The following is a 22,232-nucleotide window of genomic DNA, read 5'->3' on the forward strand; positions in this document are numbered from 1 at the left end:
CTCCACCACACAGGGAGACAAGTAGGGGGATTTCCCTCTCTCTCCCCAAATCCTTTTTCTGAGATTCCTCTCTCTCATCCACTTACGAACTTTACTCCTCCATCTCTGGGTGATGGGAGAGAGAGGGGGTGATGGGAGAGAGAGGGGGTGATGGGAGAGAGAGGGGGTGATGTGAGAGAGAGGGGGTGATGGAGAGAGAGGGGGTGATGGGAGAGCCTGGAGGTGATGGGAGAGAGGGGGGATGACTCAGAGAGAGAGGGCTCCAGTGATGGGAGAGAGACAGGACACCCACAGAGACACATACAGAGAGAGAGGCCCTCGGGTGATGGGAGAGAGAGAGGGGGTGATGGGAGAGAGCAGATATCGGGGGTGATGGGAGAGAAACAGGGAGACAGATGATGGGAGAGAGAGGGGGGTGATGAGAGAGAGAGAGGTGATGGGAGAGAGAGGGGGAGATGGGAGAGAGAGGGGAAGTGATGGGAGAGAGAGGGGGTGATGTGGAGAGAGAGGGGGTGATGGGAGAGAGAGGGGGTGATGGAGAGAGAGATGGGAGAGAGAGGGGGTGATGGGAGAGAGAGGGGGTGATGGGAGAGAGAGGGGGGAGATGGGAGAGAGAGGGGGTGATGGGAGAGAGAGCAGAAAGGGTGATGGGAGAGAGAGAGAGGTGATGGGAAAGAGGGGGGTGATGGGAGAGAGAGGGGGTGATGGGAGAGAGAGAGGGGGTGATGGGAGAGAGAGAGGGGGTGATGGGAGAGAGAGAGGGGGTGATGGGAGAGAGAGAGGGGGTGATGGGAGAGAGAGGGGGTGATGGAGAGAGAGAGGGGGTGATGGGAGAGAGAGAGGTAGCAGAAGGGGGTGATGGGAGAGAGAGGGGGGTGATGGGAGAGAGAGGGGGTGATGGGAGAGAGAGAGGGGTGATGGGAGAGAGAGAGGGGTGATGGGAGAGAGAGGGGGGTGATGGGAGAGAGAGAGGGGCTGTTAGACCTCCAAAGACATGCTGTAAAACGTTGATGGGGTAGAGTTTTGAATCAGATGTCAGTGGATGGGGTAAAGAGTTCATACTGACTCACCTATGAGAAACAGGTAGAGAGAGAGCACAAGAGAAAGTGAAGAAAAAGTTTGCCGCACAGAGCATGACAGCATGACTCTTTCCTTCTCAGCCTCCTTCTCTCTCACTCACTCTCATAATTAGTCTCCCACGTCAGTCCAGGCCTTGCTCCACTACACAGCTGGGCTCTCCGCCAGCACAAGTAGCCCCCCTCCCCCACTCACTATTTCCCTCTCTCTCCCCAAATCCTTTTCTGAAACTATTCCTCTCTCTCATCCACTTACGAACTTTACTCCTCCATCTCTGTAATGCTCTCTCCCTCCCCTCCTCCCCCCTCCCCCACCCACTGGATCTCTGCCTCTTCCTCCCCTCCCACTATCCTCTTTCTACACAGATAAGCTGAAAACGCTCATTGAAAATAAGATTCTCCCCACGTCTCGCTCTCGCACTGTGTGTATGTATTATGACCAAACCCTGCCTGTGTGTGTGTGTGTGTGTGTGTGTGTGTGTGTGTGTGTGTGTGTGTGTGTGTGTGTGTGTGTGTGTGTGTGTGTGTGTATTATGACCAAACCCTGCCTGTGTGTGTGTGTATTGGGTTACTCACCCTCCCTCTCTCCCTGCCTGGAGGTGTGTTGGCAGTGTTCCCACTCTCTCCGCTGGCCGCCTGCCAACTCCTGTCCTGCTGCCGACTCAGACACACACACACCCCCACACTCCTTCTCCTTCAGCTCCAGCTCTGAGAACCGCATCATCGCCCGCTAAACACACACACATAGACAGACAGGACACCCACAGAGACACATACACAGAGAAAGCAGCCATGAAACCCACTAACCTTCTAGCCCTCGCCGCACACACACGCACGCACACGCACACGCACACACACACACGCACACACACGCACGCACACACACGCACGCACACACACACACGCACGCACGCACCTCTCTCTAAACCTCAATCTGGGCTGAACGGTTACAGAAGCAGATATCGCATCAGGAAATCACAGTGTCATTAAAAGGAGGCCAAAACAGGACAAAGAGACAGATAAACGAACAAGCATGGCACATCCAGACACGGTTAGGTTAGACTAGTGCAGTCAGCCACAGTGAGTCCTAGTTCCTGCCATCTCCCTTCCTGAAACATGAACACAGCTAGGCAACACATACAGCTTGCCCTGGGGCTCACATAGAGAGAAGGGGGGAGAGAAACTGAGAAAGGGGAAGAAGCAATGCAGAGCAAGTGAAAAAAGACAGATAGAAAGTGTGTAGAGGGCAGAGAAAAGGAGAGGTAGCAGAAAGAGAAAAGGAGAGGTAGCAGAAAGAGAAAAGGAGAGGTAGCAGAAAGAGAAAAGGAGAGGTAGCAGAAAGAGAAAAGGAGAGGTAGCAGAAAGAGAAAATGAGAGGTAGCAGAAAGAGAAAATGAGAGGTAGCAGAAAGAGGGGGCAGAGAAAAGGAGAGGTAGCAGAAAGAGAAAAGGAGAGGTAGCAGAAAGAGAAAAGGAGAGGTAGCAGAAAGAGAAAATGAGAGGTAGCAGAAAGAGAAAATGAGAGGTAGCAGAAAGAGGGGGCAGAGAAAAGGAGAGGTAGCAGAAAGAGAAAAGGAGAGGTAGCAGAAAGAGAAAAGGAGAGGTAGCAGAAAGAGAGGGCAGAGAAAATGAGAGTTAGCCGAAAGAGAGGGCAGAGAAAAGGAGAGGTAGCAGAAAGAGAAAAGGAGAGGTAGCAGAAAGAGAGGGCAGAGAAAAGGAGAGGTAGCAGAAAGAGGGGGCAGAGAAAATGAGAGGTAGCAGAAAGAGGGGCAGAGAAAAAGAGGTAGCAGAAAGAAAGAGGGGGCAGAGAAAAGGAGAGGTAGCAGAAAGAGAAAAGGAGGGGTAGCAGAAAGAGAAAAGGAGAGGTAGCAGAAAGAGAGGGCAGAGAAAGGAGAGGTAGCAGAAAGAGAGGGCAGAGAAAAGGAGAGGTAGCAGAAAGAGAGGGCAGAGAAAAGGAGAGGTAGCAGAAAGAGGGCAGAGAAAAGGAGAGGTAGCAGAAAGAGGGGGCAGAGAAAAGGAGAGGTAGCAGAGAGAGGGGGCAGAGAAAAGGAGAGGTAGCAGAAAGAGAAAAGGAGGGGCAGCAGAAAGAGAAAAGGAGAGGTAGCAGAAAGAGAAAAGGAGAGGTAGCAGAAAGAGAAAAGGAGAGGGTAGCAGAAAGAGAAATGAGAGGTAGCAGAAAGAGAAATGAGAGGTAGCAGAAAGAGGGGCAGAGAAAAGGAGAGGTAGCAGAAAGAGAAAAGGAGAGGTAGCAGAAAGAGAAAAGGAGAGGTAGCAGAAAGAGAAAATGAGAGGTAGCAGAAAGAGAAAATGAGAGGTAGCAGAAAGAGGGGGCAGAGAAAAGGAGAGGGTAGCAGAAAGAGAAAAGGAGGGGTAGCAGAAAGAGAAAAGGAGAGGTAGCAGAAAGAGAGGGCAGAGAAAAGGAGAGGTAGCAGAAAGAGAGGGCAGAGAAAAGGAGAGGTAGCAGAAAGAGAAAAGGAGAGGTAGCAGAAAGAGAGAGGTAGGAGAAAGAGGGGCAGAGAAAAATGAGAGGTAGCAGAAAGAGGGGGCAGAGAAAAGGAGAGGTAGCAGAAAGAGGGGGCAGAGAAAAGGAGAGGTAGCAGAAAGAGAAAAGGAGGGGTAGCAGAAAGAGAAAAGGAGAGGTAGCAGAAAGAGAGGGCAGAGAAAGGAGAGGTAGCAGAAAGAGAGGGCAGAGAAAAGGAGAGGTAGCAGAAAGAGAGGGCAGAGAAAAGGAGAGGTAGCAGAAAGAGGGGGCAGAGAAAAGGAGAGGTAGCAGAAAGAGGGGGCAGAGAAAAGGAGAGGTAGCAGAAAGAGAAAAGGAGGGGTAGCAGAAAGAGAAAAGGAGAGGTAGCAGAAAGAGAGGGCAGAGAAAGGAGAGGTAGCAGAAAGAGAGGGCAGAGAAAAGGAGAGGTAGCAGAAAGAGAGGGCAGAGAAAAGGAGAGGTAGCAGAAAGAGGGGGCAGAGAAAAGGAGAGGTAGCAGAAAGAGGGGGCAGAGAAAAGGAGAGGTAGCAGAAAGAGGGGGCAGAGAAAAGGAGAGGTAGCAGAAAGAGAAAAGGAGGGGTAGCAGAAAGAGAAAAGGAGAGGTAGCAGAAAGAGAGGGCAGAGAAAATGAGAGGTAGCAGAAAGAGGGGGCAGAGAAAAGGAGAGATAGCAGAAAGAGGGGGCAGAGAAAAGGAGAGGTAGCAGAAAGAGAAAAGGAGGGGTAGCAGAAAGAGAAAAGGAGGGGTAGCAGAAAGAGAAAAGGAGAGGTAGCAGAAAGAGGGGGCAGAGAAAAGGAGAGGTAGCAGAAAGAGAAAAGGAGGGGTAGCAGAAAGAGAAAAGGAGAGGTAGCAGAAAGAGAGGGCAGAGAAAATGAGAGGTAGCAGAAAGAGAAAAGGAGGGGTAGCAGAAAGAGAAAAGGAGAGGTAGCAGAAAGAGAGGGCAGAGAAAATGAGAGGTAGCAGAAAGAGAGGGCAGAGAAAAGGAGAGGTAGCAGAAAGAGAAAAGGAGAGGTAGCAGAAAGAGAGAGGTAGCAGAAAGAGGGGGCAGAGAAAAGGAGAGGTAGCAGAAAGAGGGGGCAGAGAAAAGGAGAGGTAGCAGAAAGAGGGGGCAGAGAAAAGGAGAGGTAGCAGAAAGAGAAAAGGAGGGGTAGCAGAAAGAGAAAAGGAGAGGTAGCAGAAAGAGAGGGCAGAGAAAGGAGAGGTAGCAGAAAGAGAGGGCAGAGAAAAGGAGAGGTAGCAGAAAGAGAGGGCAGAGAAAAGGAGAGGTAGCAGAAAGAGGGGGCAGAGAAAAGGAGAGGTAGCAGAAAGAGGGGGCAGAGAAAAGGAGAGGTAGCAGAAAGAGGGGGCAGAGAAAAGGAGAGGTAGCAGAAAGAGAGGGCAGAGAAAAGGAGAGGTAGCAGAAAGAGAAAAGGAGGGGTAGCAGAAAGAGAAAAGGAGAGGTAGCAGAAAGAGAGGGCAGAGAAAATGAGAGGTAGCAGAAAGAGGGGGCAGAGAAAAGGAGAGATAGCAGAAAGAGAGGGCAGAGAAAAGGAGAGGTAGCAGAAAGAGAAAAGGAGGGGTAGCAGAAAGAGAAAAGGAGAGGTAGCAGAAAGAGGGGGCAGAGAAAAGGAGAGGTAGCAGAAAGAGAAAAGGAGGGGTAGCAGAAAGAGAAAAGGAGAGATAGCAGAAAGAGAGGGCAGAGAAAATGAGAGGTAGCAGAAAGAGAAAAGGAGGGGTAGCAGAAAGAGAAAAGGAGAGGTAGCAGAAAGAGGGGGCAGAGAAAAGGAGAGGTAGCAGAGAAAGAGGGGGCAGAGAAAAGGAGAGGTAGCAGAAAGAGGGGCAGAGAAAAGGAGAGTTGGCAGAAAGAGAAAAAAGGAGGGTAGCAGAAAGAGAAAAGGAGAGGTAGCAGAAAGAGGGGGCAGAGAAAAAAGGAGGGGTAGCAGAAAGAAAAAGGAGAGGTAGCAGAAAGAGAGGGCAGAGAAAAGGAGAGGTAGCAGAAAGAGGGGGCAGAGAAAAGGAGAGGTAGCAGAAAGAGGGCAGAGAAAAGGAGAGGTAGCAGAAAGAGAAAAGGAGAGGTAGCAGAAAGAGAAAAGGAGAGGTAGCAGAAAGAGAAAAGGAGAGGTAGCAGAAAGAGAAAAGGAGAGGTAGCAGAAAGAGAAAAGGAGAGGTAGCAGAAAGAGAAAAGGAGAGGTAGCAGAAAGAGAAAAGGAGAGGTAGCAGAAAGAGAAAAGGAGAGGTAGCAGAAAGAGAAAAGGAGAGGTAGCAGAAAGAGAAAGGGAGAGGTAGCAGAAAGAGAAAGGGAGAGGTAGCAGAAAGAGAAAGGGAGAGGTAGCAGAAAGAGAGGGCAGAGAAAAGGAGAGAGCCTGTCTGAGGGGTAGAGGGAGATAAAGAAATGTAAAGAACTGACCTCCCAGATAGCTGCAGGTCGACTTATATTATCCCCCTCTCGTGATATGACTTCCATCTATGCAATTAGAACGGGGGAGGGGGCTCAATATATCTGTCCATTGCATATTCTGTCCTTTTCATACTCTGTCCATCATTTTCATCATTTCATATTCTGTCTATCATTTTAGTCAGTATATCTGTCTATCATTTTAGTCAGTATATCTGTCTATCATTTTAGTCAGTATATCTGTCTATCATTTTAGTCAGTATATCTGTCTATCATTGCATGTAGGTATTGTATGTTAACACGTCTTTACTCTGTTCCTCAGTGTCTGTGGCCCTGCTGCTTTTTCTTCTTCCCCTTTAATCAAGGATTGACCAATCAGTAACATTAGTCAATCAATCAACCTATTACCTCTCAGGAGAAAGGAACCCCAGCAGTAGTGTAGACCTGGGGGATTGGAGTCTCCCTGTTACTTACACACACTTTCTTGAACTGGAAAAACATGTCTTTTTCAAAGTGAAAGGTAACACTTTGAAAATGTACTTCCTTTTTTTGGGGGAGGGGGATTGTGGGTATATATGATTTATAATAATGGAGTTAGACAGAGGCTCTTATTAAGATGATAATAAACACCCAGAAATCTAGCATTTGATAGCTTTATATCAGCAAGCATGACAATTTACGACAAACCAACATGGTTTAGAGGAGCCCTGGCAACATATGGACAGGTGGAACCAGCCGGTTAACACACACGTGCCTTTATCCCATTCATTGATAAATCATAAGAGGTGTGTGCGTCTATGCCAGAAATCACACACACGTGTTTTTTTAACTAATCTAACCAGAATGTTGGTCTATGATGAGCAGAGAAGTAGATTCAGTGCTTGCAGTCTGATCACGCAATAATGCACCGCAGTTCAGTTGTGCAGGACTGAATCTGTGTTTGTCTACAGTGTGTGTGTGTGTGTGTGTGTGTGTGTGTGTGTGTGTGTGTGTGTGTGTGTGTGTGTGTGTGTGTGTGTGTGTGTGTGTGTGTGTGTGTGTGTGTGTGTGTGTGTGTGTGTGTGTGTGTGTGTGTGCGTGTGTCAGGGTTTCCTTTAGGAAAATGTGGCGCCGGACATTTGACCGGCAACATTTTAATTTACTGGACATTTGAGAAATGTACCGGACCCATATGCATTAGGTGCATAACCTGATTAGGGCGTCCACCGAAAGTGCTCAGAATGACAGCACATTTACAATATGGTCATTCATATTAACAGCACATTTACAATATGGTCATTCACATTAACAGAACATGCCAGTCCAGGATGCAACGATGTGCGGTCCTTCTTACCGAATGTGCACTTTGAACATGTTAGAATAACAGCCAACAAGACAAGTAGCAAACAACAAAATCACTAACTTATGTCAATCTACTATAGTAGAAAAGATGAGCCTACCTGTTCTATTGGTCAGCTTGTGGAGAAAGAAATGGCCTATTCCAGACAGACTCTGGGACAGTTGTGGTGGAGAAAGAAATGGCCTATTCCAGACAGACTCTGGGACAGTTGTGGTGGAGAAAGAAATGGCCTATTCCAGACAGACTCTGGGACAGTTGTGGTGGAGAAAGAAATGGCCTATTCCAGACAGACTCTGGGACAGTTGTGGTGGAGAAAGAAATGGCCTATTCCAGACAGACTCTGGGACAGTTGTGGTGGAGAAAGAAATGGCCAATTCCAGACAGACTCTGGGACAGTTGTGGTGGAGAAAGAAATGGCCTATTCCAGACAGACTCTGGGACAGTTGTGGTGGAGAAAGAAATGGCCTATTCCAGACAGACTCTGGGACAGTTGTGGTGGAGAAAGAAATGGCCTATTCCAGACAGACTCTGGGACAGTTGTTGTGGAGAAAGAAATGGCCTATTCCAGACAGACTCTGGGACAGTTGTTGTGGAGAAAGAAATGGCCTATTCCAGACAGACTCTGGGACAGTTGTTGTGGAGAAAGAAATGGCCTATTCCAGACAGACTCTGGGACAGTTGTTGTGGAGAAAAAAATGGCTTATTCCAGACAGAGTCTGGGACAGTTGTTGTGGAGAAAGAAATGGCCTATTCCAGACAGACTCTGGGACAGTTGTTGTGGAGAATGAAATGGCCTATTCCAGACAGACTCTGGGACAGTTGTGGTGGAGAAAGAAATGGCCTATTCCAGACAGACTCTGGGACAGTTGTGGGATGATAGATCCCAAATTCCTACAACCAGGAGGACTAGGCTACATAGCAAAGATCAGAAAGTTTAACAGTTTAAGCAAAACGATCAGGCGATTTCTTCACGTTATCACCAAAGCAGGGCACTCAAGGCAGTAGGCTACTCGAATGTTTGTTCCATAATCATTTTAGCGGGAAAACACTGTTTTCGAAGGGGCAGTGCACATGAGAGGTTTCATGTGACAGAGATGAAGAACACTACTTTGAAGCAAGGTAAGACAAGCCTCATAATATGCAGTAAAACCTTCAGGTTTCAAACAATTAAGTAGCTTATACGTTTTCAAAATGTATACTTCCTCCAGCTCATTGCAAAGTGGTGTGTGCCGCGCTGATGAAGCCTGCCTTCTGTTTGACATTTGATGCCTCGTTCAAAACAACTCAGAACTCTGAAAGCTCCAACTTCCAGCTTCAGTGCGTTGAAGATAACTGGGAAAAACAAACGAGCTCCAAAGGGGGAAATAGTTTTGAACAGTAAACCAACTCAAGAACTCGGGCCTCTTTCTTGAGCTCAGACTTTCCGACCTGAAGATCACTTGAGGTCATTTAAAATGTATTTATGTAAGCTTTATTTAACTAGGCAAGTCAGTTAAGAACACATTTTTATTCACAATGACGGCCTGCCACGGCCAAACCCGGAGGACGCTGGGCCAGTTGTGCGCCGCCCTGTGGGACTCCCACCACGGCCGGTTGTGACACATCCTTATTTGACCTCGTATTTTTCACAGTTGTCTTGAAAGCACCACAACATGCAGCAACGCTGTCTGACAGATGTCTCACTCTAAGACTCTGTACCTGTATGCTAAATAAGATAACGAATATACAGTTCCACTAAATTATGCAAATGAACATAGACCGATAAGCATGACCAGCCAAATGTATTTCCATCGACTGGCATTTACATCAATGACTAGGCTAAAAAGCCTTATTTTACAATGGGATTTATTCCTCTTCTCCCAGACAATTGGCGGGCACCAATTCTATTTAATCGTCTTTTCAATTTTATTTTTGGGGGACAAAACTGGCTATTACCGGCTAACGGAAACCCTGGTGTGCGTGTCTTAATGTGTTCAGTGTGTGAGGAGCCAGGCACTAATAGCCTTGGGGGAAGGGATGTGTGACCTTGGATAAGGCCAGGGTGGGTGGAGGGGGAACCCCATCCATCACCCTCCAGCCCCTCTGGCTCACGTTGGGGTTAAGCACAGCCCTGTCACCATGTGAAGCCCCACCGCTCAGCAGCCAGCAACACATGCGTTTGGAACCTGCCTTCCCATTTCACCATTTCTCCCAAGCTAGATACACAAAGCACGCAAACAACCTAACCAATGTTGCCTAGACAACTCACAGGCCTAGGTTAACCTTTGAACTGGCCTTGTGCTAACTCACTGACTGTCAACATGCTTCAAACGTCCTCTCAATCTCAGAGGCAACCACAAAGGGCTGGTATAAGCCTATAACCCTGAACTCACCCTCACCCTGCAACTTCGGCTATGGGGAACAGGTATCTGATCCATAGACCGATTCTAAGACACATCCTATATGAAGTCATATATTGTCTGAATATTGGCAGAATTGACAGTAGTTGTAGGTTTGATTCCTGCACAGGTTACATGGGAACGTACCATATAAACCGTAAATGACCTCAGATGAATGAGTCATGTTACCATCACATCCACTAACGCTGCCCCCCACCCCAAATACGTCCGAATTTCTCTCAACTCACTTGCAGGGCGCGCTGTTCCCGGCTCAGCTTGCTAGAGTCTGCGTACAGCTCGGTCGTGACACACTTGATGCGGTCACCCACATAGCCCAAGGAGCTAGCGATCCTCTTGGTCAGGCTGGTCCTCCGTGAGCCTCTTCGCCCACCCTCTTCATCCTCATCCCCTTCTCCATGTGACTCCTCTGTGTCTCCAACGCTCTCTCTTTCACTGTCCCTCTCCTTCCCCAGGCCCATGTAGCTATGGATGGGGTGGGAGGAGTTTCGTTTGTCCATCTCTTCTCTAGACGTGAAGTCGCAAGTAAACATGCCATCTCTACACAAGTGGTCACCAGACTTGCGGTCACAATCCCCAGTTGTGCGGACTCCAGGCGTGCGGTCGTCAGAGATGTGGTCGCCAGACTTGCGGTCGCCAGACGTTCGGGCACAGCGCAGGGTGCTCTGGTCCTGTTCCCCTTGGTCCCCTGGGTCTGAGGAAGGGCTCTGGTCCTCAGGGCTCTCCTCGACCCGATTAACCAGCTTTGGGGAGCCCCAAGGTAGGCTAGAGGCCACGCCTGGAAAGCCCGTCTCCTGGAGGGGGTATGGTCTCACACAGAGAGTTTCTGGTTGTCTGTCTGTGTGGATAGTTGTCATGGTGGAGCTTGGGCTGGGGTGGTGATGAAGATGCTGGGGGTGGTGGTGATGCAGTTTGTGTTTTGGCTCCCGTTCCACTTCCCTAATGTTTCCATTGCCATGGCAACACTTGTGTTGGTTGCCCCGGGCGATGGGAATGGTGACAGAGACTTGCGGCTTGTTGGTTGTCGGAGTGGACTCTCCATCTGTGTCGGAGTGGACGAGGTCAATGCAGACGATACGGTCTTTGGAGGGGGTACTGAGGCTGGAGGAGGAAGTGGGTCTGGGCTGGCTCCCTCCCTGCTCCCAGTCCTCTCTTTTGGGCTTCACGTGGGACCCCTCTCCTGTTCCCACACCACTTTGGCCCCTGTGGGACCCACCACAATCCTCTGTGAGACCCCTAGGTTTGTCCTGACCCTGGCCCCGGCACTTGGGCCCCTGATCTGCCCGCTCCAGGGCTTTAGAGTCTGGATGTGTGTTCATCAGAGGGTGGGTCATCTCCTGGGAGTTGTACGTGAGGTACTCCCCAGCATGGCTGTGGTAGGGTAAGGGCTGTTTGGCTGCCAGGTGGGAGGGGTACAGGCTGCTACTGCCCAGCAGTACGGGGTGAGGGTAGGCTGGGCCCTTCCCTGGCAGAGGGAGAGAATGGAGGGCCATGCTGTCGGGTAAAGAGTAGTGCAGGTATCGGTTGGCGTAGGCCATGCTATGAGCTAGGTAAAGGTGGCTGGGCGGGTGCCCGTTGGTATTCTCCAGACAGGGACGTTTAATATAGGGAGACACCTCCTGGGATGTCTCAGCCCTCTTGGGGGCTTTAAGAGGCTTCTCTGTGGAGCTCCTATGATGGCCGGCCATGGGGGAACCTTCTGATTGGCTGGGGCTGTGATTGTGATCACCATTGGGTTTGGGGGACGGGGGCATCGTGGAGGCAGGCTTGTGATTGGAAGATATTGGGTTAGTATGTGGCTCTCCAACCCTGAGGCAGGATGGACTGTTTTGCTGGGACTGGGGCAGGACTCTCTCTATAACCTTGTGTTTGATGACTGAGGGAGAGGAGCGTTTCCCTTGGGGGTCTGGGCTGGGCCTGGGGGAGGGGGACAGGGCTGGGGGGTGGGGGGGTGTGTGGGTGGACCCAATGGTGGAGATAGGTGTAGGGGTGGGCACCACCCAGGAGGAGTGCAAAGTGCTGATCATCTCTGGCCTGTCTAGGGCCTTGGAGAAAGTGCTGCAGACCACTGAGTGGGAGGGGTGGGAGGAGGGTGAGAGGGTCTCCTTCAGGAGCTCCCGGCTTGGGGGATGTCCGTACCGAGGCCCCAGAGCTTCCATCTTGATGGGGAAGCTGTTGGGAGGCAGGTCAAACTCCAGCAGCCTTCCAGAGAGATCCAGAGGCTTTGGGTCTGCTGGGTCTTTGGTAGTCCTGTTTGGTGGGGTTTTCCGCTCAGAGGATGGTTTAGAAGGGGACCGATTGGGTTTCCTTTCACACCCCCCAGCCCTGTGCTCTGGCGCCCCATCCCTAGGTCTGGGTTTGTGGAGGCTGGGTCGGGCGGGGGAGGGGTGCTCTTGAGCAATGCTGCTCACATAGAATGGGTGAGGCATCGCCTGGGAAGAGGAGGAAGATGGTGGCCCTATTCGGGGGACTGGCCTTTGTAGGTCTAAGGTGCTGTCGCTGAGAGTGGGAGGCAGGGGAGGAGCAGGCTGGGGGAGGCGAGTAGAGGCGCGAGGGGAGGAATCAATGGGAAGGCTATTACTACCACCACCACTAATACTACCACTGCTGTTGTTGGCTCCTTTGTTTGAGGTGGGTCTAGTGGGCTTACTGTTCCTGCTGGGGGGTCTGTCTCGGTCTGTGTGGGGGGGCTGAAGGTGCTGGGGTGGAGGGGGGGGCTGGTGAAGCTGCTGCCCAAATGGAGAGCCCTCGTGGTGGATGCGAGACCCGACACTCAGTCCCTTCTCCTGACAGTGTACCATGGGGGCCACAGACACCGCTGGGATCCTCATGGGAGACCCCACCAGGGGGGAGGAGATGGGGGACGGGGGGTAGGGGGGCATGAAGTAGAGCCTCTCGGTGGCCGAGGCAGCAGCAGGGTTCATGTTCCCCCCCTGGGAGGCACAGAGGGACTGGTAGGCCAGGTGCTGGGGCAGGTAGGGGCTGGGCTGACTGAGGAACTGAGCCTTGTACATGCTGAGGGCGGCGTACTTGGACGTGTCCATGAAGGGGTAGAGGCCCGGGCTCAGCCCCCAGGGCAGACGTAGGTACCCACCTGCTCCTGCACCAGCACCCCCCATGCCCAGCTCTGAGGGCTTCTGCCCCCCAGGCCCCACACATATCCTGTCTAGGCCCTCTGACCCCCTCTGAAGGCCTGGTGGAGGGCTCTTGTACAGGCCCATGAAGCCATTACTAGGCTTGCTCCTGTCCATGGAGACATCAGACTTATAGAGGAGCTCCGGGAGGCCGTCCCGGCCGTAGCTCAGGGGGAGGGTATTGGTCACTTCGCGGGGCTTCTCAGCCGACAGCGCTTGGATCCCTGGGTAAATCACGCCGCCGTGCAGGCGGAGGCCATCCCGCATAAGAGCATTGCGGTCCAGACCCATGGTGGCCAGCGGGGTTAACCTGGCATCCACCTACAGGGGAATAACACAGGGAGGTTAACCTGGCATCCACCTACAGGGGAATAACACAGGGGGGTTAACCTGGCATCCACCTACATGGGAATAACACAGGGGGTTAACCTGGCATCCACCTACAGGGGAATAACACAGGGGGGTTAACCTGGCATCCACCTACATGGGAATAACACAGGGGGTTAACCTGGCATCCACCTACATGGGAATAACACAGGTACAAATCTGTTATATTGTTTCAAAACAGCCTTATACACATGTAATACACATTATACACACAGGTTATGGCTTCCCTTTGTGTTTTCCTTATGAGGATATGGTTTACATCTCTTAAAAAAGGCCCAATGCAGCTGTTTTTATCTCAATAGGAGATCATTTCAGGGTAACAATGTACCTTCCTGTAATACAGTGGCGGTCGGTGATGTTTAATATGAATTAAAGTTTAGAACATAGGTGCACAGGTCGAGCGAAAAATTTGAGTAATCAAGGTGACAGACAGTGACACATTCAATACCGCCTTACACACTCTTGCCTGCATCTCGCTGATCTAGGATGTAATCAATAGTCCAACAGTGACAAACGAGAGTTTCTTTTGGACAAATTCAGGTATATTTATCCCGGTTTCATTCTGTTGACTTCAGTTTCAGATTTTTTTTCAACAGAATCAGCTGAATGAATATGCCCCTGATCACATGCAAACATAGTTCACTTCATAGCAGCAACATGATCCCTTTGATCAACAGCATGATCCCTTCGATCGTTGTATAATCCTTCTCTCATCTACATGCTCTCCTCCTTTCATCTTTTCCCTTTGCTTGTGGACTTCAGTGTACAACACATCAGCTGTCTGTGACCAGGCAAGAAAAAAAATTCCAAACCTTCATACAGCATCATAACCGCTACACACACCCTACATCATTATCAACATATTAGCTAACAACGTCAGTAACGTCATAGTCAACATAGCTACTAGAACTATTGCATAAGTAAACACACTACAATCATGCAGCACAGTGTACAGTCAGCAGGCAGTTACACAGGCGGGCCTTATTAATAAATCCAAACATTTTCTGTGACTTGGAAGAGTTCCATTGTTGGATAGCCATAGCCAGCATTCCTCTCTATTTGAGCCGGGTGTTTGCGTAGGTTAAACTAGCTAGTTGCATGCGCTAGCTACACCATATACAGTTCGGCAAAAAAGTATTTAGTCAGCCACCAATTGTGCAAGTTCTCCCACTTAAAAAGATTATGAAAATTACAGGCCTCTCTCATAGGTACACTTAAACTATGACAGACAAAATGAGAAGGAAAAAAATCCAGAAAATCACATTGTAGGATTTTTTATGAATTTATTTGCAAATTATGGTGGAAAATAAGTATTTGGTCAATAACAAAAGTTTCTCAATACTTTGTTATATACCCTTTGTTGGCAATGATAGAGGTCAAACGTTTTCTGTAAGTCTTCACAAGGTTCACACACTGTTGCTGGTATTTTGGCCCATTCCTCCATGCAGATCTCCTCTAGAGGAGTGATGTTTTGGGGCTGTTGCTGGGCAACACGGACTTTCAACTCCCTCCAAAGATTTTCTATGGGGTTGAGATCTGGAGACTGGCTAGGCCACTCCAGGACCTTGAAATGCTTCTTACGAAGCCACTCCTTCGTTGCCCGGGCGGTGTGTTTGGGAATATTGTCATGCTGAAAGACCCAGCCACGTTTCATCTTCAATGCCTTTGCTGATGGAAGGAGGTTTTCACTCAAAATCTCACAATACATGGCCCCATTCATTCTTTCCTTTACACGGATCAGTCATCCTGGTCCCTTTGCAGAAAAACAGCCCCAAAGCATGATGTTTCCACCCCCATGATTCACAGTAGGTATGGTGTTCTTTGGATGCAACTCAGTATTCTTTGTCCTCCAAACACGTGAGTTGAGTTTTTACCAAAAAGTAGTTCTATTTTGGTTTCATCTGACCATATGACATTCTCCCAATCTTCTTCTGGATCATCCAAATGCTCTCTAGCAAACTTCAGACAGTACCTGGACATGTACTGGCTTAAGCAGGGGGACACGTCTGGCACTGCAGGATTTGAGTCCTTGGCAGTGTAGTGTGTTACTGATGGTAGGCTTTGTTACTTTGGTCCCAGCTCTCTGCAGGTCACTAGGTCCCCCCGTGTGGTTCTGGGATTTTTGCTCACCGTTCTTGTGATAATTTTGACCCCATGGGGTGAGATCTTGCGTGGAGCCCCAGATCGAGGGATATTATCAGTGGTCTTGTATGTCTTCCATTTCCTAATAAATGCTCCCACAGTTGATTTCTTCAAACCAAGCTGCTTACCTATTGCAGACTCAGTCTTCCCAGCCTGGTGCAGGTCTACAATTTTGTTTCTGGTGTCCTTTGACAGCTCTTTGGTCTTGGCCATAGTGGAGTTTGCAGTGTGACTGTTTGAGGTTGTGGACAGGTGTCTTTTATACTGATAACAAGTTCAAACAGGTGTCATTAATACAGGTAACGAGTGGAGGACAGAGGAGCCTCTTAAAGAAGAAGTTACAGGTCTGTGAGTGCCAGAAATCTTACTTGTTTGTAGGTGACCAAATACTTATTTTCCACCATAATTTGCAAATAAATTCATTAAAAATCCTACAATGTGATTTTCTGGATTTGTTTTCTTCTCATTTTGTCTGTTATAGTTGTAGTGTACCTATGATGAAAATTACAGGCCTAATCTTTTTAAGTGGGAGAACTTGCACAATTGGTGGCTGACTAAATACTTTTTTGCCCCACTGTATACAAAAGTATGTGGACGCCCTTTCAAATTAGTGGATTTGAATATTTCTGCCACACCCATTGATGACAGGTATATAAAATCGAGCACACAACTATGCAATCTCCATAGACAAACATTAGCAGTAGAATGGCCTTACTGAAGAACTCAGTGACTTTCAACGTGGCACAGTCATAGGATGCCTCACTTCCAACAAGTCAGTTTGTCAAATATCTGCCCTGCTAGAGCTAGTGCTGTTATTGTGAAGTGGAAACGTCTATGATTAACAACGGCTCAGCCACGAAGTGGTAGGACACACAAGCTCACAGAACAGGACCTCCGAGTGGAGAAACCTTGTAGCATATAAAAACCATCTGTTCATGGTTGCAACTCCCTACCGAGTTCCAAACTGCTTCTGGAAGCAACGTCAGCCAAATAACTTGGTCGGGAGCATCATGAAATTGGTTTCCATGGCCGAGCAGTGTCGGCTGGAGTGGTGTAAAGCTTGCCGCCATTGGGCTATGGAGCAGTGGAAACGAATTCTCTGGAGTGATGAGTCACGCTTCACCATCTGGCAGTCCAACAGAGGAATCTGGGTTTGGTGGATGCCAGGATAACACTACCTGCACGAATGCATAATGCCAACTAGAGGTCGACTGACTATGATTTTTCAACACCAGTATCGATTATTGGAGGACCAAAAAAAGCAGATACCGATTAAATATATATATATATGTGTTTATTGTTCATTCAGTATTGTTGTAATTGTTATATTTAAAAAAATATTTTCAATTACAACAATACTGAATGAACAATAAACACTTATTTTAACTTAATATAATACATAAATTAAATCTATTTAGTCTCAAATAAATAATGAAACTCTCAATTTGGTTTAAATAATGCAAAAAAACAGCATTGGAGAAGAAAGTAAAAGTGCAATATGTGCCATGTAAAAAAGCTCAAGTTTAAATTCCTTGCTCAGAACATATGAAGTTGTTCAATATTCCCAGTTCGTCAATATTCCCAGTTAAGAAGTTTTAGGTTGTAGTTATTATAGGATTTTTGACGTGTCGACTATTTCTCTATACCATTTGTATTTCATATACCTTTGACAATTGGATGTTCTAATAGGCACTTTAGTATTGCCAGCCTAATCTCAGGAGTTGATAGGCTTGAAGTCATAAACAGCGCTGTGCATCAAGCATTGCTAAGAGCTGCTGGCACACGCAGTAAAGTTTGAATGAATGCTTACAAGCCTGCTGCTGCCTACCACCGCTCAGTCAGACTGCTCTATCAAATATCAAATCATAAACTTAATTATAATAAACAAATACAAGCCTTAGGTCATTAATATGGTCAAATCCGGAAACTATAATTTCAAAAACAAAAAGTTAATTCTTACGGTGAAATACTAAACCGTTCCGTATTTTATCAATGTGTGGCATCCCAAAGTCTAAATATTGCTGTTACATTGCACAATCTTCAATGTTATGTCATAATTATGTAAAATTCTGGCAAATTAGTTCGCAACGAGCCAGGCAGCCCAAACTGTTGCATATACCCTGACACAATTTCGCCTGGTTAATATTGCCTGCTAACCTGGATTTCCTTTAGCTAAATATGCAGGTTTAAAAATATATACTTCTGTGTATTGATTTTAAGAAAAGCATAAACATCAATGCCTAGGTACATTTGTGCAAAGATGGTGCTTTTTGGCAATGCACTTTTGTTAAATCATCAACAGTTGGCGAAGTTGAAGTAGGCTGCGATTCGATTATAAATTAACAGCCACCGCAGTGATTATATGCAACGCAGGACCTAGTAATATCAACCATGTGTAGTTGACTAGGGATTATGAAGATTGATTGTTTTTTTGTAAAATAAGTTTAATGCCAGCTACCAACTTACCTTGGCTCTTTGCTGCACGCGCGTAACAGGTGGTCAGCCTGCCTGCAGTTTGCTCGTAGATTGCAATGTAATCAGCCATAATCTGCATCCAAAAATGCTGATTACCGATTGTTATGAAAACTTGAAAAATCGGCCCTAATTAAATCGGCCATGCCGATTAATTGGTCAACCTCTAGTGCCAACTGTAAAGTTTGGGAGAGGACTAATGGCCTGGGTCTGTTTTCCATTGTTCGGGCTAGGCCCCAAAGTTCCAGTAAAGGAAAATCTTCAGAATACATTCGAGACGATTCTGTGCTTCCAACTTTGTGGCAACAGTTTGGGGAAGCCGCTTTCCTGTTTAAGCATGACAATGCCCCCATGCACAAAGCAAGGTCCATACTGAAATGGTTTATCGAAATCGGTGTGGAAGAATTTGAATGGTCTGCACAAAAACCTGACCTCAACCCATCAAACACCTTTGGCATGAATAGGAACGCCAACAGCGAGCCTGGCCTAATTGCCCAACATCACTGCCGACCTCACTAATTTTGTGGCTGAATGGAAGCAAGTCCCCGCAGCAATGTTCCAACATCTAGTGGAAAGCCTTCCCAGAAGAGTAGAGGCTTTTATAGCAGCAACTCCATATTAACGCCCATGATTCTGGAATGAGCTGTTCGACGAGCAGGTGTCTTTTGGTAATGTAGTGTAAGTGAAAGTTAAAAAAGACAACGAAATATAGCTCTCTCGAATCTCCATGTTTAAATAAATGTATTCAAAACTGTTCAATTATTGTCTCTTTTTGATTCAACTTATCACTACTTATGCACTGCAGTGCTAACTAGCTGCAGCTCATGCTTTCAGTACTAGATTCATTCTCTGATCCTTTGATTGGGTGGACAACATGTCAGTTCATGCTGCAAGAGCTCTGATAGGTTGGAGTACATCCTCCGGAAGTTGTCATAATTACTGTGTAAGTAGATGTTCTCCAACCTAAAAATAAATCACTGAAGCTGCAGACTCATATCTCCATCACTAGCTTTAAGCACCAGCTGTCAGAGCAGCTCACAGATCACTGCACCTGTACATAGCCCATCTGTAAACAGCCCATCTATCTACCGCATCCCCATACTGTATTTATTTTGCTCCTTTGCACCCCAGTAGCTCTACTTGCACATTCATCTTCTGCACATCTACCATTCCAGTGTTTAATTGCTATATTGTAATTACTTTGCCCCAACGGCCTATTTATTGCCTTACCTCTCCTATCCTACCTCATTTGTACATGCTATATATATATATACAGAATGCTTGCATTTGTAAATGAGAACTTGTTCGAGGCTACTGTAGACTGCTTCGGCTACACCATGGTGCCACCCTACAGAATGCTGTCGAGGCTACTGTAGACTGCTTCGGCCACACCGTGGTGCTACCCTACAGAATGCTGTCGAGGCTACTGTAGACTGCTTCGGCCACACCGTGGTGCCACCCTACAGAATGCTGTCGAGGCTACTGTAGACTGCTTCGGCCACACCGTGGTGCCACCCTACAGAATGCTGTCGAGGCTACTGTAGACTGCTTCGCTGTCCACACCTTTAGCCACACCGTGGTGCCACCCTACAGAATGCTGTCGAGGCTACTGTAGACTGCTTCGGCCACACCGTGGTGCCACCCTACAGAATGCTGTCGAGGCTACTGTAGACTGCTTCGGCCACACCGTGGTGCCACCCTACAGAATGCTGTCGAGGCTACTGTAGACTGCTTCGGCCACACCGTGGTGCCACCCTACAGAATGCTGTCGAGGCTACTGTAGACTGCTTCGGCCACACCGTGGTGCCACCCTACAGAATGCTGTCGAGGCTACTGTACACCGACCCTACAGAATGCTGTCGGGCTACTGTAGACTGCTTCACCACACCGTGGTGCTACCCTACAGAATGCTGTCGAGGCTACTGTAGACTGCTTCGCCACACCGTGGTGCTACCCTACAGAATGCTGTCGAGGCTACTGTAGACTGCTTCGCCACACCGTGGTGCTACCCTACAGAATGCTGTCGAGGCTACTGTAGACTGCTTCGACTACACCGTGGTGCTACCCTACAGAATGCTGTCGAGGCTACTGTAGACTGCTTCGGCCACACCGTGGTGCTACCCTACAGAATGCTGTCGAGGCTACTGTAGACTGCTTCCGCTACACCGTGGTGCTACCCTACAGAATGCTGTCGAGGCTACTGTAGACTGCTTCGGCCACACCGTGGTGCTACCCTACAGAATGCTGTCGAGGCTACTGTAGACTGCTTCCGCCACACCGTGGTGCTACCCTACAGAATGCTGTCGAGGCTACTGTAGACTGCTTCGGCTACACCGTGGTGCTACCCTACAGAATGCTGTCGAGGCTACTGTAGACTGCTTCGGCCACACCGTGGTGCTACCCTACAGAATGCTGTCGAGGCTACTGTAGACTGCTTCGGCCACACCGTGGTGCTACCCTACAGAATGCTGTCGAGGCTACTGTAGACTGCTTCGGCTACACCGTGGTGCTACCCTACAGAATGCTGTCGAGGCTACTGTAGACTGCTTCGGCTACACCGTGGTGCTACCCTACAGAATGCTGTCGAGGCTACTGTAGACTGCTTCGGCCACACCGTGGTGCTACCCTACAGAATGCTGTCGAGGCTACTGTAGACTGCTTCGGCCACACCGTGGTGCTACCCTACAGAATGCTGTCGAGGCTACTGTAGACTGCTTCGGCTACACCGTGGTGCCACCCTACAGAATGCTGTCGAGGCTACTGTAGACTGCTTCGGCTACACCGTGGTGCTACCCAGAATGCAGAATGCTGTCGAGGCTACAGAATGCTGTCGAGGCTACTGTAGACTGCTTCGCCACACCGTGGTGCTACCCTACAGAATGCTGTCGAGGCTACTGTAGACTGCTTCGGCCACACCGTGGTGCTACCCTACAGAATGCTGTCGAGGCTACTGTAGACTGCTTCGGCCACACCGTGGTGCCACCCTACAGAATGCTGTCGAGGCTACTGTAGACTGCTTCGGCCACACCGTGGTGCTACCCTACAGAATGCTGTCGAGGCTACTGTAGACTGCTTCGGCCACACCGTGGTGCTACCCTACAGAATGCTGTCGAGGCTACTGTAGACTGCTTCGGCCACACCGTGGTGCTACCCTACAGAATGCTGTCGAGGCTACTGTAGACTGCTTCGGCTACACCGTGGTGCTACCCTACAGAATGCTGTCGAGGCTACTGCTTCGCCACACCGACCCTGAATGCTGTCGAGGCTACTGTAGACCGTGTGGTGCTACCCTACAGAATGCTGTCGAGGCTACTGTAGACTGCTTTCGCTACACCGTGGTGCTACCCTACAGAATGCTGTCGAGGCTACTGTAGACTGCTTCGGCTACACCGTGGTGCTACCCTACAGAATGCTGTCGAGGCTACTGTAGACTGCTTCGGCTACACCGTGGTGCTACCCTACAGAATGCTGTCGAGGCTACTGTAGACTGCTTCGGCTACACCGTGGTGCTACCCTACAGAATGCTGTCGAGGCTACTGTAGACTGCTTCGGCTACACCGTGGTGCTACCCTACAGAATGCTGTCGAGGCTACTGTAGACTGCTTCGGCTACACCGTGGTGCTACCCTACAGAATGCTGTCGAGGCTACTGTAGACTGCTTCGGCTACACCGTGGTGCTACCCTACAGAATGCTGTCGAGGCTACTGTAGACTGCTTCGACTATGTACAGTTGCAGCGATCGGTTAGCTGCTCAGATAGCAGATGTTTAAAGTTGGTGAGGGAGTCTCCAACTTCAACAATTTTTGCAATTCGTTCCAGTCACAGGCAGCAATGAACTGGAAGGAAAGGCGGACGAATGAGGTAATGGCTTTAGGGATGATCAGTGAGATACACCTGCTGGAGTGAGTGCTACAGGTGGGTGTTGCCATCGTGACCAGTGAACTGAGATAAGGCGGAGCTTTACCTAGCATGGACTTGTAGATGAGCTGGAGCCAGTGGGTCTGGCGACGTGCTGTTGGCCAAGGTTGGAGTAGCCAGGAGGAAGGCATGGCCAGCCGTTGAGAAATGCTTGTTGAAGTTTACGATTATCATAGATTTATTGGTGGTGACCGTGTTACCTAGCCTCAGTGCAGTGGGCAGCTGGGAGGAGGTGCTCTTGTTCTCCATGAGCTTTACAGTGTCCCAGAACTTTTTGGGAGGTAGAGCTACAGGATGCAAATTTCTGCTTGAAAAAGCTGGCCTTTGCTTTGCTGACTGACTGCTGACTGATGTGTGTTGGTTCCTGACTTCCCTGAACAGTTGCATATCGTGGGGACTATTCGATGCTATTGCAGTCCGCCACAGAATGTTTTTGTGCTGGTCGAGGGCAGTCAGGTCTGCAGTGAACCAGGGGCTGTATCTGTTCTTAGTTCTGCATTTTTTAAACGGAACATGC

The 22,232-nt window shown here is 48.8% G+C and overlaps 1 protein-coding gene and 1 long non-coding RNA gene across 21 annotated transcripts in view; one reads left to right on the forward strand and one right to left on the reverse strand.

The window, feature by feature from the left end:
• LOC118366611 (BCL-6 corepressor-like) overlaps positions 1–22,232 on the reverse strand; it is a 96,158-nt gene that overhangs the window by 49,612 nt on the left and 24,314 nt on the right. For 2 of the 3 annotated variants that reach the window (XM_052493276.1, XM_052493277.1), the window contains exons 3-5: positions 9,893–13,117; positions 5,940–5,996; positions 1,653–1,806 (exon numbers count right to left, since the gene is read on the reverse strand). In XM_052493276.1, coding sequence (XP_052349236.1) covers positions 1,653–1,806; positions 5,940–5,996; positions 9,893–13,117 — 3,436 coding nt within the window. The remainder of the gene's footprint in view (positions 1–1,652; positions 1,807–5,939; positions 5,997–9,892; positions 13,118–22,232) is intronic. The other variant, XM_052493278.1, reaches the window with a different exon arrangement.
• LOC127915025 (uncharacterized) lies at positions 1,817–5,932 on the forward strand. 18 transcript variants are annotated; one of them, XR_008089874.1, is made up of 11 exons: positions 1,817–2,430; positions 2,509–2,678; positions 3,298–3,389; positions 3,637–3,714; positions 3,746–3,919; positions 3,951–4,046; positions 4,322–4,477; positions 4,614–4,723; positions 4,755–4,818; positions 5,491–5,554; positions 5,585–5,932. It is a non-coding gene; the product is annotated as an uncharacterized LOC127915025 (long non-coding RNA). The 18 variants fall into 18 exon arrangements; XR_008089875.1 differs by lacking the exons at positions 5,491–5,554; positions 5,585–5,932 and adding exons at positions 3,176–3,198; positions 4,947–5,324 and having other exon boundaries at positions 4,755–4,914; XR_008089872.1 differs by lacking the exon at positions 5,491–5,554 and having other exon boundaries at positions 4,755–4,850.

The sequence above is a fragment of the Oncorhynchus keta genome, chromosome 34 (assembly GCF_023373465.1).
Source record: "Oncorhynchus keta strain PuntledgeMale-10-30-2019 chromosome 34, Oket_V2, whole genome shotgun sequence".
Classification (NCBI taxonomy): domain Eukaryota; kingdom Metazoa; phylum Chordata; class Actinopteri; order Salmoniformes; family Salmonidae; genus Oncorhynchus; species Oncorhynchus keta.